At 34.1% G+C, this 13,423-nt stretch overlaps 2 protein-coding genes across 3 annotated transcripts; both read left to right on the plus strand.

The window, feature by feature from the left end:
* Nucleotides 1-660: 660 nt before the first annotated feature.
* LOC139850731 (65-kDa microtubule-associated protein 3-like) lies at nt 661-2,332 on the plus strand. 2 transcript variants are annotated; one of them, XM_071840284.1, is made up of 7 exons: nt 661-784; nt 895-954; nt 1,062-1,120; nt 1,213-1,252; nt 1,365-1,571; nt 1,654-1,822; nt 2,070-2,332. In XM_071840284.1, exons 1-6 carry the CDS (start codon nt 740-742, stop codon nt 1,744-1,746), a joined length of 504 nt encoding a protein of 167 aa, XP_071696385.1. In that variant the 5' UTR covers nt 661-739; the 3' UTR covers nt 1,747-1,822; nt 2,070-2,332. The 2 variants fall into 2 exon arrangements, with proteins under 2 accessions (XP_071696385.1, XP_071696386.1); XM_071840285.1 differs by having other exon boundaries at nt 2,079-2,332.
* A 7,583-nt stretch (nt 2,333-9,915) lies between these two features.
* On the plus strand, nt 9,916-10,560 carry LOC139849731 (putative cysteine-rich receptor-like protein kinase 9). Its single transcript, XM_071839358.1, has one exon. The coding sequence runs from the start codon at nt 9,916-9,918 to the stop codon at nt 10,558-10,560; it is 645 nt and encodes a 214-aa protein (XP_071695459.1).
* The last annotated feature ends 2,863 nt before the right edge of the window (nt 10,561-13,423 follow it).

The raw sequence follows: 13,423 nt of genomic DNA on the forward strand, positions 1-13,423 counted from the left end.
TGAATATGTGTTTGGTTTGCTCGATTTGTTGTTTTGAGTAACTAGCTTGAATATGAAAAATGGATGTGCTTAATCTTGAATTTTGGATGATTAAATGTTGTTTAAATGTTAAAGTTCATGTATTAAATGTGTTACTAGCATCATTAGCTTCATTTTGATGTGTAGGTTGATTTAGAAAAGCTTCATTTACAAAATGATTGAATTCATGATTTTGGTTAGGGTTTGATGAACGTTAAAATGAACTTTTGATGCATTGAATGCTTGTTAATGTTGTTAGTAAGTGATTAGTTGTATTGTATGTTTAACTACCTTCGAAATGGCATATCACATGTGTAAATTGGATTCCCGAATCTTGAAATGCATTTTATGAACTTGAAACTTTGATTTTGAACATTTAACGATCATTCGACGAGGTTTTTGTTTTTGTAAATGATGTTTTTGTTTGATTAAATGTTTTTAGTTATATTCCTCATCAAAATACCTTTCCAACAATATAAGATACATGTTTTGAATGTTTACGGTTCATAAGTTATGGTTGTTTGAAGTTGGATTCGTTTAAGTGTTCAAAAACTGCCAGACTTGCTGAACAGACATACTGAGCGCCGCTCAGGGTCAAACGTTTCAAATGAACGCGACATAATTTTGGTCAAACGCGTCTCATATAGGGACTATGACCACGTAACGGGACCTAAGTTAACGGCGTCATCAATGATGATTTTGTCGGGTCGTTACAACTGCAATGTCAGCTACTGTTGGCATTGGTAGTGATTTCCCTTATGTGAAGGTAGTAAGTTTATTCATATGGGATACTTTTTTCACTGCATATTTTTGTGTGAAAACAATTTTTTTATTTTCTTTTAAAAATAGTTAATTTTTTAACTCTCTAATTGGTAGATCTCTGCTGAATCGATGATTGGCCTCAGTGAAGGAAGTAAATGTGCACAAATTGTTGAGGTTTTTTTTTTCCCTTCTGGTCTTATCTTTCTTATCCTATATTTTGTCTCATATTGTTAGATACATTTCATGAACTGTTTCTCACAAGAACTTTTTATTTTTTTTAGGTATTTGAGGATGCTTACAAGTCAACACTTAGCATTATAGTTCTTGATGATATTGAAAGGTAAGTAGTTTGTTGATTTTCATATATACAAGCTATTTATTATTCAAATATGTATATGTGGATTCCATTAGTTGACTAATTCAGGATACTAGAATATGTGTTGGCAACATATCTCTTTCATGTTCTATCAAGGTATTACATATTCACATACGTTTGCTCTGTCTATATTTCTTACACTATTTCATAAACCTTTCTTAATTTCCTTAGAACCTGAAAGCATCTTTATGTTTTTGTGTGGAACTAGAAAATATGGAATGAAGTAGGAGAGCCCGAAGAAAACAGAGATAGGATGCTTTTTGATTTGGAACAAGAGTTTTTGGAGGCATATCGAAAAAAAGTGGATCAAGCGATTCGTTTTAGATCTCAACTTCGCCAAGCTGTTGCTGACTCAACATCAAAGCTTACACATCTATGTGCTTCGTTAGGAGAACAATCTTTACCTATGAAACAGGTGTGTAAAACTTACATTTTCTTTTCACCATTAAGCCAATTAGTTTGTTAAATTAATTCATTTGTATGTTAAACATGTACAGGTTAAGCCAATTAGTTCAAAGAAAGAGCTTTCAACTATTTTGCTGCAACTAGAAACAATGCAGAAGAAGAAAAGTGATGAAGCAAGGTTCTAATATTGCACAAGGTTATGAAGATGATGAACAAAAACGGGTTGATAATATGAGCATTTCTTATAGTGTTCTTCATTAGGTACATTACTTCATACATGTTTTATGTAATATAACTTAGTGCATTTCTTGATCGATTATGCTTATCTATACTATGAGTCTATATCTTCTGGATCTTGATGTAGTTCTTGCTTCTTGATAAATGGTAGTTTAGTTAGATTCTGTGATGATGGTGTATTTTTCTGCTTGTTTGACTATTTTTGTGTCAAATCTATACATTGCCACAAAATTACCTACTATTGTTGTTGCTGACTTGCTGCTCTCTTTAGTTTTTGCAGGTTACTATGTCTGTATTGTGCAAGTCAACGAAGGTCAATGATTGAAGATTTGGACGATATGAAGATTTTGAAGGTTAAAGAGTACAAGGATAATGGTATGAAGATTTTGAAGGTTAAAGAGTACAAGGATAATGGTATGAAGATTAAAGATTATGAAGACATAAAGATTAAAAGATATGATTAGTCATGTATTTATTGAACATATCAGTTGTTGACGTTTAAATAAAACAAGTTTAACATTGATTGATGTATATATGTTTATTAATATGAGTATTTATTTTGTACTAGGTTGTGGCCTAAATTATGAATATATAGCAAGTTTATTTGTATTTTGTGTTTGTATTGTGGTTATAATAAATTTAGTAAATACACTATTATTAATAAAATGGCAAAAAAAAAAAAAAAAAAAAAAAACATTACAAACCGGTTTTGTTAGAAAACAGGTTTCGAAACCCCCCTTTGCAAACCTGTTTTTTTAAAAACACCGGTTCCGAAACCCCCCTTTGCAAACCTGTTTTTTTTTAAACGGTTCCGAAACACCCCCCCCCCCCCCCCCCCCACCCCCCCTTTGCAAACATGTTTTATAACCGGTCTGAACTTTCTAAACCCCTCCCTTTGCAAACCTATTTTAAAACCGGTTTGGAAAGCCTAAAAAATCGGTTTGGAAACTCCTTTTTTGTAGTAGTGCATCTAAACAAAACCTATGTATAAACGAGCATCCCTAAACAACCCGGAAAACCTTAAAACAAACTAATCAAACAAAACCGAATACTACGCGAAAATAACATGAATCAAACCAAACGAAGTACACAAGAGGAACCACGACCATCAACCTCCAGGTTCCGCCCCTTCAATTTACCATTAATCGTCTCTTTCAAACTATTCTTCTCGAAACGATTCTCTATCTTGTAAGATAACACATCGGCAGATCCATCAACCGGTGCACTTTCCTCGGCCAATCGTGTCATCATATGATCGAATGCCGCCAAAGCCTCCACATAAATATTTCCTCTCCCGAATGTCGATGAACCACCATCTCTTCCATCTTGAGGCCCCATAAACAAATTTTGAATTGCGTCCTTGTAATCGAAGTCGTGAATGTTATCATTAAGGTTATAAGCATTCGAAGTGTAAGCCTCGTTCCCCTTCTTTCTTGACCTCGGGTTAGCTTCAATACGTACACTTCTTGAAACATCATTATTCATGACATACCACACTTTATAAAAACCTTCGCACGAGGGAACCTTGCATTCGCAATAATATCTTCCACTACGATCAATCAAAACCAACTTAGTCCTTTCAACGTTCAATTCTATTTTACGGTTTGCCATCAATTCTTCATTCTTCTTCTTTTTCTCCTTCTTCAATTGATCCAATCTAATCGCAAACGTAGTGTTATCATCATCCGGCTCCATCACCCCATTTGAACAGCGTTAGACATATCGACTAGGTCCATAGGAAATTCATTAGACTTCGAATTAACTTTCGACATTTTTTTCATGATATCCCCGAAACTAACACGTTTGTGAATTGCCGAATCAAACATCACCTTGTCGACTTCGTCAACCCCAAACGAACAAAATGTAATTTTATTAAGGCCCACCATCGGAAACAAGTCCAACCTTGGTCCTAGGCCCACCAACGAAATTATATACATGCCCAATTGTGCCCATGTCCACCTCGGTACTAGTGGCTACATTCGGCCCACCAGCAGAATTATATTCATGCCCATATATACCCGTGTCCAGCTCGTTACCAATGCTTGCAAATGGATCAAAAATAGTACCACAAACAGGACGAATAGTAGAAGAATCAGAAGCCTCACTACCAACGTTAACAACCATGTTTGATACGTTTTTTTAATTGTGAAGAATAATAAGGGTATTCATCAACCTTAGCCTTATCATTCCGTGCATGATCACCATAATCGCCAACAAACACCCACTAGAAACCACAAAACGATTTGTTGATTCTAATAACTTAAGATCAAAGGTATTAAACAGAACACGATTGAGAATATAAGGGTCAAAATTTTTTGATACCCAAACGTTGCACTTTGAACCATCTTCATCCTCGACATCGACATCAACCAACCTTTGAATATGTTTTGTGCCCGACGTTTTAATAATAGCATACAGATAGCAAACGTTACCCAACGAGGAGGACGATTTAGACACCGTTATTACATCGCAAAAATACTCAACGACCTCTGATATCGGCTAAAACGTCACGTTTTTACCCCCGAGATTGAGTCCTAAAATAATCAGTTATTTAACTTTATCGAAGATTTAGGAATTTTTTATTTATTTATTTCGTAGATCAAGTGATTATGAAGACGATGCAAGAAGAAAAGAACAAAAGGGACTTAAATTGAAGAATCTATAGCGGAAACGATGAAAACCAAGTTACGATCTCGGACACAAGCTCATATTAGCAGAAACTAGGCCACACGGGCCAAGCATAAGGGCTACCTTACCACCCTGTTGGACTACACGGGCTGCCCAACGAAAGTGTGCACCTGGATGGAACACATGGATTTCCCAACAAATGAGTGCACCCGACTGTCTCACACGGGCAGTATACACGACCTGCCCATTCAACACGGCTGCCTTACACGGCATTCTGGTGTATGATTTTGCCAATAAATTTGAGTCATATGTCACTCATTTTCCACACGTTTCCCTCACTCACTATCTCACTCTCTCACCAGGATTATAATATAAATATCGACTAGAGATAATTACCTAGAGTAGGCGTTAAACGAAGTCTGTAGCATATTGGAGGTGCGTCAGAAGTTCTCTGTTTTGTAAGTTCGAAACTCGTTTAATCTACGATTATTTCTATCCGAAATCTATCATGCATAATGTCTTTCATGTTTACTATGCTAGATGATGCTATTGCCATGATTAGCGAGTAGTTATCTTTAGTGTATGTTATGATGTAATAGTCACGCTGTTAAAATATAAATGTGAATTGTGATGCGGTCGTAATGCTTTCCGATTATGTTTTAAACTCATTCGATTTTCCAACTAATAGAACGTGGTTATCAACTCTGTTATTGGGACATCACAAACCTTGATTTAGAGTATACCATCAGTGCCAAAATTGTGGTTAAGAAAACTCTGTACGATACATAGTGCGTTGGAAGGAGGCACAACGGTTGTAGTACTTCCACCTACACAATGGACTCTGCCAGATGAAGCTTTTATAATGAAACCTCTGTATGAGAGTTCGGAGTACAAAGTTGGCCTTTGAGGTATGCAGTGTAATCACCAACATAATAAGCATAGTAAGAGTGTGTCGAAGCACAACTATTGTTGTAAATCGTCACACTGCTATGCACAACTCTGGAAACGATCTCTGGAATAGACGAAGTACATTATGTCAGAATAGACCAAGTACATTATGTCATAACATGGCCAGAGAATTGCACTGAGCTCGGGGTCTCTATAGTTAAATCAAAGAACTATTTATTTAAATCATAAAAGAATGAAAACATTAGTATAACAAAATCTTCTAAGGAACAACCTTAATTCGTCGCCTCAACTCAGAAACCATCAACGGGGAGCCCAAGACACCACCCTCGAGACCGCCGAAAAACCAAGGAAACCACCACCCGACTGTTGGATCACGGTCCCACAATAACTCATAAATAAAGAAGTAATTTAGGAGGAAGATATGTATAAAGACATTCGGTGAAGAAAAAAAGAACATAAAACTCCACACTGTTATTCATATTAAATGAGCCTATAAATAACCTTACAAATACATGAAAATACCCCAAGTAGTTGCACACGTTAATATGACCGACCATAATACCTACGTGTACACACTAGCTAACCCATGAACTCCTAATAACCAGATCACTAATCCACTAACATATTTCTCAACTTATACGTGATAATCGTCAACATATGATTACCGATTCTAATTAACAATGTAAACTTTGTCAAATATGATGGCTTGGTAGGTGGATTTGTGGTCAAATACTCACATGTATTTGATGGTATATGTGATACAATTAAGACTTTCATGCCATGCAAACTTCACCAACCTCAATCTCATTTACTATAAATAGAGGTATGAGATGGTTCATTTTATTCATCCCAAAATTACAAGATTACTTATATACTAAAAGAAATAGTTAGAGAGTTTGTGAGTAATCTCCTAATTACAAGAGATATAAAGATTAGTATTTATCCTTGTAATTAGAGAGAAAGTGTAATTCCTATTTTTCTTATAAGTGAAACGTTTCTTTCCTTGCCTATGGTTTTTACCCTATTGGGGTTTTCCACGTTAAATCTTGGTGTTCCTTTATTGTCATTATTTCGAGTATTACTAGCGGTTTGCTATAATTCGGTGTTGCTTTTCTCAACAAGTGGTATCAAGAGCTAAGGTTCTAATATCTAGTGTGTATTAATCTACTTATCGTATGCTCTGTGGTTGCCACTGGAGTGGATCGTCCACATCAGAAAATAAGTAAGATTAATTTCACTCGATAAAAGTTCTCGGGTACTATTTCTCAAGAAAAATAATATTGTCGAAAAGAAGATTGTAATTATAGCAATGTCTACGAAATTTGAAATTGAAAAGTTCAACGAGAGTAACTTCTCGTTATGGAAACTAAAGATGAAAGCTATCCTGAGAAAGGATAAGTGTTTGGCGGCCATCAGTGGACGTTCCGCCGAAGTCACTGATGAAAAATGGGAAGAGATAGATGGCCAGGCTATCGCAAATCTTCATCTGGCACTAGCAGATGGCGTTTTGTCTAGCATAGAAGAAAAGAAGACGGCGAAAGAGATTTGGGATCACCTCGTAAAATAGTACGAGACCAAATCACTCCACAACAAGATATTCCTTAAGAGGAAACTTTATGCGCTACGCATGAATGAATCTACTTCAGTTAATGAGCACATTAATTCTTTGAATACTCTATTTTCTCAACTCGCTTCATTAAGCTGCAATATAGAGCCAAAAGAACGTGCTAAACTTTTACTTCAGAGTCTACCTGATTCATATGATCAACTCATTATTAACTTAACCAATAATGTTCTCTCGGAGTATCTAGTCTATGATGAAGTTTCGGCTGCTATTCTAGAAGAAGAAAATCGGCGCAATAATAAGGAGGACAAACAGGCCGGTTCACGACAAGTGGAGGCCTTATTTGTGTCAGGAGGGAGATCAACGGAACGTGGCCCAAGTGGGAGTCACAATCACGGTAAACCAAAGTCTAAAAAGAAAAAGACCTATACATGCTACAATTGTGGCAAGAAAGGTTACCTGAAGAAGGATCGTCGAAGTTTAAATAACTCAAATCCTCAAGGAAATATTGCAAGCACTTCAGATGATGGGACTGCTTTGGTTAGTGAGGCAGTGGTAGCAAATGAAGGCAGAAAGACATTTGTTGATGTCTGGTTATTTGACTCGGGAGCTACTTTTCACATGACCCCTAGAAGAGAATGGTTCAAACAATATGAACGTATCTCAGGAGGATCTGTATACAGTTGTAATGATCATAAACTAAAGATCGTATTAATAAGCTGAAGGCTCAATTGGCTAGGGAGTTTGAAATGAAAGACTTGGGTGCCGCAAACAAGATTCTAGGGATGCAAATTCACCGAGACAGAGATAATAGGAAGATTTGGCTTTCTCAAAAGAATTATTTGAAGAAAGTCTTGCAGCGCTTCAATATGCAAGATAGTAAGCCAATCTCAACCCCACTTCCTACTAATCTCAAGTTATCCTCCGTTATGTGTCCTAGCAGTGAATACGAGAGGAAGGAGATGTCTCGCGTACCGTATGCATCAGCAGTGGGAAGTTTAATGTTCGCAATGATATGTACAAGACCAGACATTGCACATGCAGTGGGAGTAGTTAGTCGGTACATGGCGAATCCTGGTAAAGAGCATTGGAATGCGGTAAAGAGGATCCTTAAATACATCAAGGGAACCTTAGATGTTGCATTATGCTATGGGGAACCAGAATTTATTGTCAAAGGGTATGTTGATTCAGATTATTCAGGTGATATCGATAAAAGTAAATCTACCACTTCATATGTTTTCAAACTTTGTGGTGGAACAGTAAGCTGGGTTTCAAAACTGCAGTCAGTTATGGCAACGTCAACAACAGAAGCAGAATATGTAGCAGCTACTCAAGCTACTAAAGAGGCAGTATGGTTGAAGATGTTGTTGGAAGAACTCGGGCACAAATAGAAGAATATCACTTTATTTTGTGACAACCAGAGTGCCTTGCATCTTGCAAGGAATCCGGCATTTCATTCGAAAACAAAGCATATACGAGTTCAGTATCACTTCGTTCGTGAGAAAGTGGAAGAAGGAACCATGGATGTGCAGAAAATTCATACTGACGACAATGTGGCCGATTTTCTAACAAAGTCAATCAACCGTGACAAGTTTATTTGGTGCCGTTCCTCATGCGGCCTAGCAGAGACGTAAGCAACATCATTGGCAAGGAAGAATTATCGTGTGAAGATTGATTGAGCTTCAATCAAATCTTCAAGTGGGAGATTGTCAAATATGGTGGCTTGGTAGGTGGATTTGTGGTCAAATACTCACATGTATTTGATGGTATATGTGATACAATTAAGACTTTCATGCCATGCAAACTTCACCAACCTCAATCTCATTTACTATAAATAGAGGTATGAGATGGTTCATTTTATTCATCCCAAAATTACAAGATTACTTATATACTAAAAGAAATAATTAGAGAGTTTGTGAGTAATCTCCTAATTACAAGAGATATAAAGATTAGTATTTATCCTTGTAATTAGAGAGAAAGTGTAATTCCTATTTTTCTTATTAGTGAAACGTTTCTTTCCTTGCCCGTGGTTTTTACCCTATTGGGGTTTTCCACGTTAAATCTTGGTGTTCCTTTATTGTCATTATTTCGAGTATTACTAGCGGTTTGCTATAATTCGGTGTCGCTTTTCTCAACAAACTTAGCATAAAATATCAAACTAAATTAAGCATAAACCAATTAACCCATCACCGACAACCACAAAAGAGGCATTACTCACTGGTGAACCATATAAACCATAACCCGAAACCATCCTCTCCTTCGGAAAACACCACTTGATGGTGGAAAGTCGTCTGAAATCCCGACGACCAGGTGACTAAGGCTAAGGCCTATATAAAACCGTCAGACACCACTAAGAAGATAGAGGAGACTAATGGCAAACGTATATTTCGACTATACATTGCCTATCCGGAACAGTTCGTGACTATTTTCCAAACATTCTCTGACCACCTTAAAATTTGAACCATCGACCTCTCGCAAAGAGTTCAGGGTCTCAACCACTTAGCTATCTTGAGATGGTTAAAAATACCCGCTCTCCCAAATAACCTAAAGATAAACACTTTCTTAACAATGCCTTAATTTTACAATTTTCAGGTATGTGTACATATGGAGAGCTTGAATCATTAATGAAAACACATATACATTACATTTCTTTGTCAAAGTAGGTGCACAGAAACCTTGAGTCATTATTGTTTTTAGCATTCTATGTAGGATTTTAAAACCCATATGGGCTGTAGTTCTATAACTTTCAGGAATAAAAACAGACCCAATAACTTCATGTTAGATGTACATGTGACAGGTTTAATGTCCTCAACTTGTCTATACATACTTCTAATAGTACCGATAAATGTATTCAGTATAACTTCGAATTTCATCTTGTAATATGTTGATTCTCTATGGAAAACTGATTTTCTCTGTTTCATTTGTATTAATGTATTTAATCAATACAATAATCCTAGCTCAACGCAATTTCATGTTCCATAACTGCTATAATGATATAGATCATTCAAGAAACAACATGTATCACGAAAAACTCAAAATCGCGCTATCCCACATCGATTCCCTCAACAACGGTTATGGTTTCTTTTACGATAATTTGGATGTTGATAAACAGGAGACCATATTCACCGAAGCCCTTTGCAGAGGCGACGTAGAACATAATTTGTGTAATATTTGTGTGAATGATGCGTTTGTTAACTTAGTAAACCTTTGCCCAAATCATAAGAATGCAATTATATATCGCGAAAAGTGTATGTTGAGATATTCCAACGAGACAAATTTATTCGACGCTCTAAGGTTATCATTGTTTAGAAGGAATGATGAAAGTTCAAATGATGTGGGCCGGTTTACGTTGGTTGTGCACAAGTTGATAAAGAATTTGATTGTTAGTGCAGCTGCGGGTGATTCAAGGTTGAAGTATGCTAGTGGGAACACGAGTGGGCCGAACCGCACAAAGATTTATGGGCTTGTGCAGTGTGTTCCAATTTTAGTAACTCGCGAATGTATTCAGTGCTTGAATGAAGCATACAATTATAAGTTTAATGGGTTGTGTCATGGACGTACCGGATGCTATGGTTTAACACCGGTGTGTAGTTTAAGGTACGAGACATATCAGTTTTATAACGGGAGTACAACTCGTCCAGCACTAGATCTAGCACCATAAGGTATGAAAAGTAATTCCGTAATTGAATTAAACTAGTCATTGGGCCAGCCTGCTTCGGTGAGCTCAATCTAAAACTCAAAACCATTATGATTAATTTACTTTGTATAATTTATAAGGAAGTGGGTGTGCACTCAAGTGAGCTTAATATTTAATAAAAACACCTTGCTAACTCTTGTAGCCAGTCAATTGAGTTTATTTTTACGACATTTAGTAATTTAGATGACAAGAAGCCAATCAATTGATTTTTTTTTTTTTTTTTTTACAACATTTAGTAATATAGATAATTTTGGAGATGTTTAACTTGTTTTCGTCATAAGATGAATGAAAATAACATTAGTAGTACTTATTAGACTATAGAACATTTATTATGCCCTAAGTTCGATTGTGAACTTAAATCCGTTAGGGTTTAGTTAGGTGCGTAGGATTTATATGTAATCATTATAAATAACTCATTCCTATTAATAATAATATAAATAATAATCTAGGAGGTTTACATCGTTTAATATTACTAAACTCGGTGTTAAAATTTTATGTACATTATGTGCTTGGTCTTGTGATAGATGATACATGTATTTGAGCTAGTTTGTGTTGTGTTGCTATGTCAGAGGATCTTTTGTTAAGTGGCCCAATTTAGCAATTGTTTATTGTTTATAATTATATTATACTAAAATACATTGCTAAACAGAGAGGTCTTTGAACTTATAAATTTTTTTATTAGATTTTGAATTTTACAAAGTTTGGAATTATAGGACAGATTACGAATTGTGATAGATAAATATTTATGTTATTACCGTCGAAATATTTCATTAATCTTATAATTATTAGTTTCTTTTATGTTATAGTCTAAATCACTTATATAAGAATATACGTGTTATATATTGTATGTTGAACTCATAAATAGCTTTTCGATTGTTATTACTATTTTGACATGTAATGTATTTCAGGGCGTGGTAAGACAGAACTACCAAGAATAAGGAGAGGACTTAATAATCTTAAGAAGATTATCCATTATGGTGGAACTTTTGTTATGCTATTTAATTTAATAATTAATCAGATGTTAATATTTTAAGGCTTTAGGTAATATGTAACTTAAGAAACTCCTGTTACTATGTAATTATAGTATGTTTAAAGTAACATTCACTGCCTTAAAATTGGGTGTGACATACATTTGGAGAAGCAATTGTTGTATTAATTTTATTATTTAAAATGTTTGAAGCACTTGATTCGTATGATCTGTGAATATGACATGATTTTTTTTTTAAAAGACAACCTCTAAGAACGACATAAATGTTTTAAATTAATCCCCGTTGTTTGAGTAACTTAAAAATTACACTTCTCTATATGATTCTTTTGATGTAAATGATCATCACTACACGAAAGACTATTTCATGCTATTGATATATATCCAGATTAAGTGACGCTGAGCTCAAAGAGTTTTCGTGTCTAATCGACGAGCCACTGAGCAATTTCACTAGATGTTCAAAACATTGCACAAAAGGATATCGAACACACCTTTAGACTGCTTTATGGTGGGTTTACAAATAGAAAGACACGTGGACGTTCTATAAGTATCAATAAGATGCGAAGAGTAATATATACTTATGTAATATTATACAATCTGATACAAGAAGTAGTTGGTGAAATTCAACATGAGATGCAAACTTTGACGTATTATATCTATACATCTAAAAGACATACTCCAAATGAATAGTAAACTTTATAAGATTTACAAACTTACCCTAAACTTTTTAATTTTCTATAACTCAACCACCACCTTTATAATAGTTAACTTTACACCTTTTATAAACTTACCACAAACTTTTCACATTTTATAATTTATCCACAAACTTTTATAATTTATCCACATTTTATATCTACACATCTAAAAGACATACTCAATAGTAAACTTTATAAGATTTACAAACTTACCCTAAACTTTTTAATTTTCTATAACTCAACCACCACCTTTATAATAGTTAACTTTACACCTTTTATAAACTTACCACAAACTTTTCACATTTTATAATTTATCCACAAACTTTTATAATTTATCCACATTTTATATCTACACATCTAAAAGACATACTCCAAATGAATAGTAAACTTTATAAGATTTACAAACTTACCCTAAACTTTTTAATTTTCTATAACTCAACCACCACCTTTATAATAGTTAACTTTACACCTTTAACTTTTCACATTTTATAATTTATCCATAAAACTTCTCATTCATTAAAAATCGGTAGCCCAAATGAATAATAGTTAACTTTATAAAATTCACAAATTTACACCAAACTTTTTTATTTTCTATAATTCAACCACCCCCTTTATAATAGTTAACTTTATAGTTTTTATAAACTTACCACAAACTTTTCACATTTTATAATTTACTCATAAAACTTCTCATTCATTATAAATCGACTACACAATTTTTACTATCTAACAACTATTCATTACTATTATTGTCATTATTATTATTATTATTATTATTATTATTATTATTATTATTATTATTATTATTATTATTATTATTATTATTATTATTATTATTATTATTATTATTATTATTATTATTAAATCACATAATTTTCACTTTAGTATTGTTTAACTTTTTTTCTTATTACAGATTAACCACGTAACTCATTTTTTAATAACTGTTTTATTGTTACATATATATATATATATATATATATATATATATATATATATATATATATATATATATATACACACACACACACATACATACATACATACATACATACATACATACATACATACATACATAAATATTATATAAATAGTTTTCCCTATCTCATTAAATAGTTTGTACCAATCGTTGATGTACGTCTCATTTTATTGA

Source organism: Rutidosis leptorrhynchoides, chromosome 5 (genome assembly GCF_046630445.1).
Source record: "Rutidosis leptorrhynchoides isolate AG116_Rl617_1_P2 chromosome 5, CSIRO_AGI_Rlap_v1, whole genome shotgun sequence".
Lineage (NCBI taxonomy): Eukaryota > Viridiplantae > Streptophyta > Magnoliopsida > Asterales > Asteraceae > Rutidosis > Rutidosis leptorrhynchoides.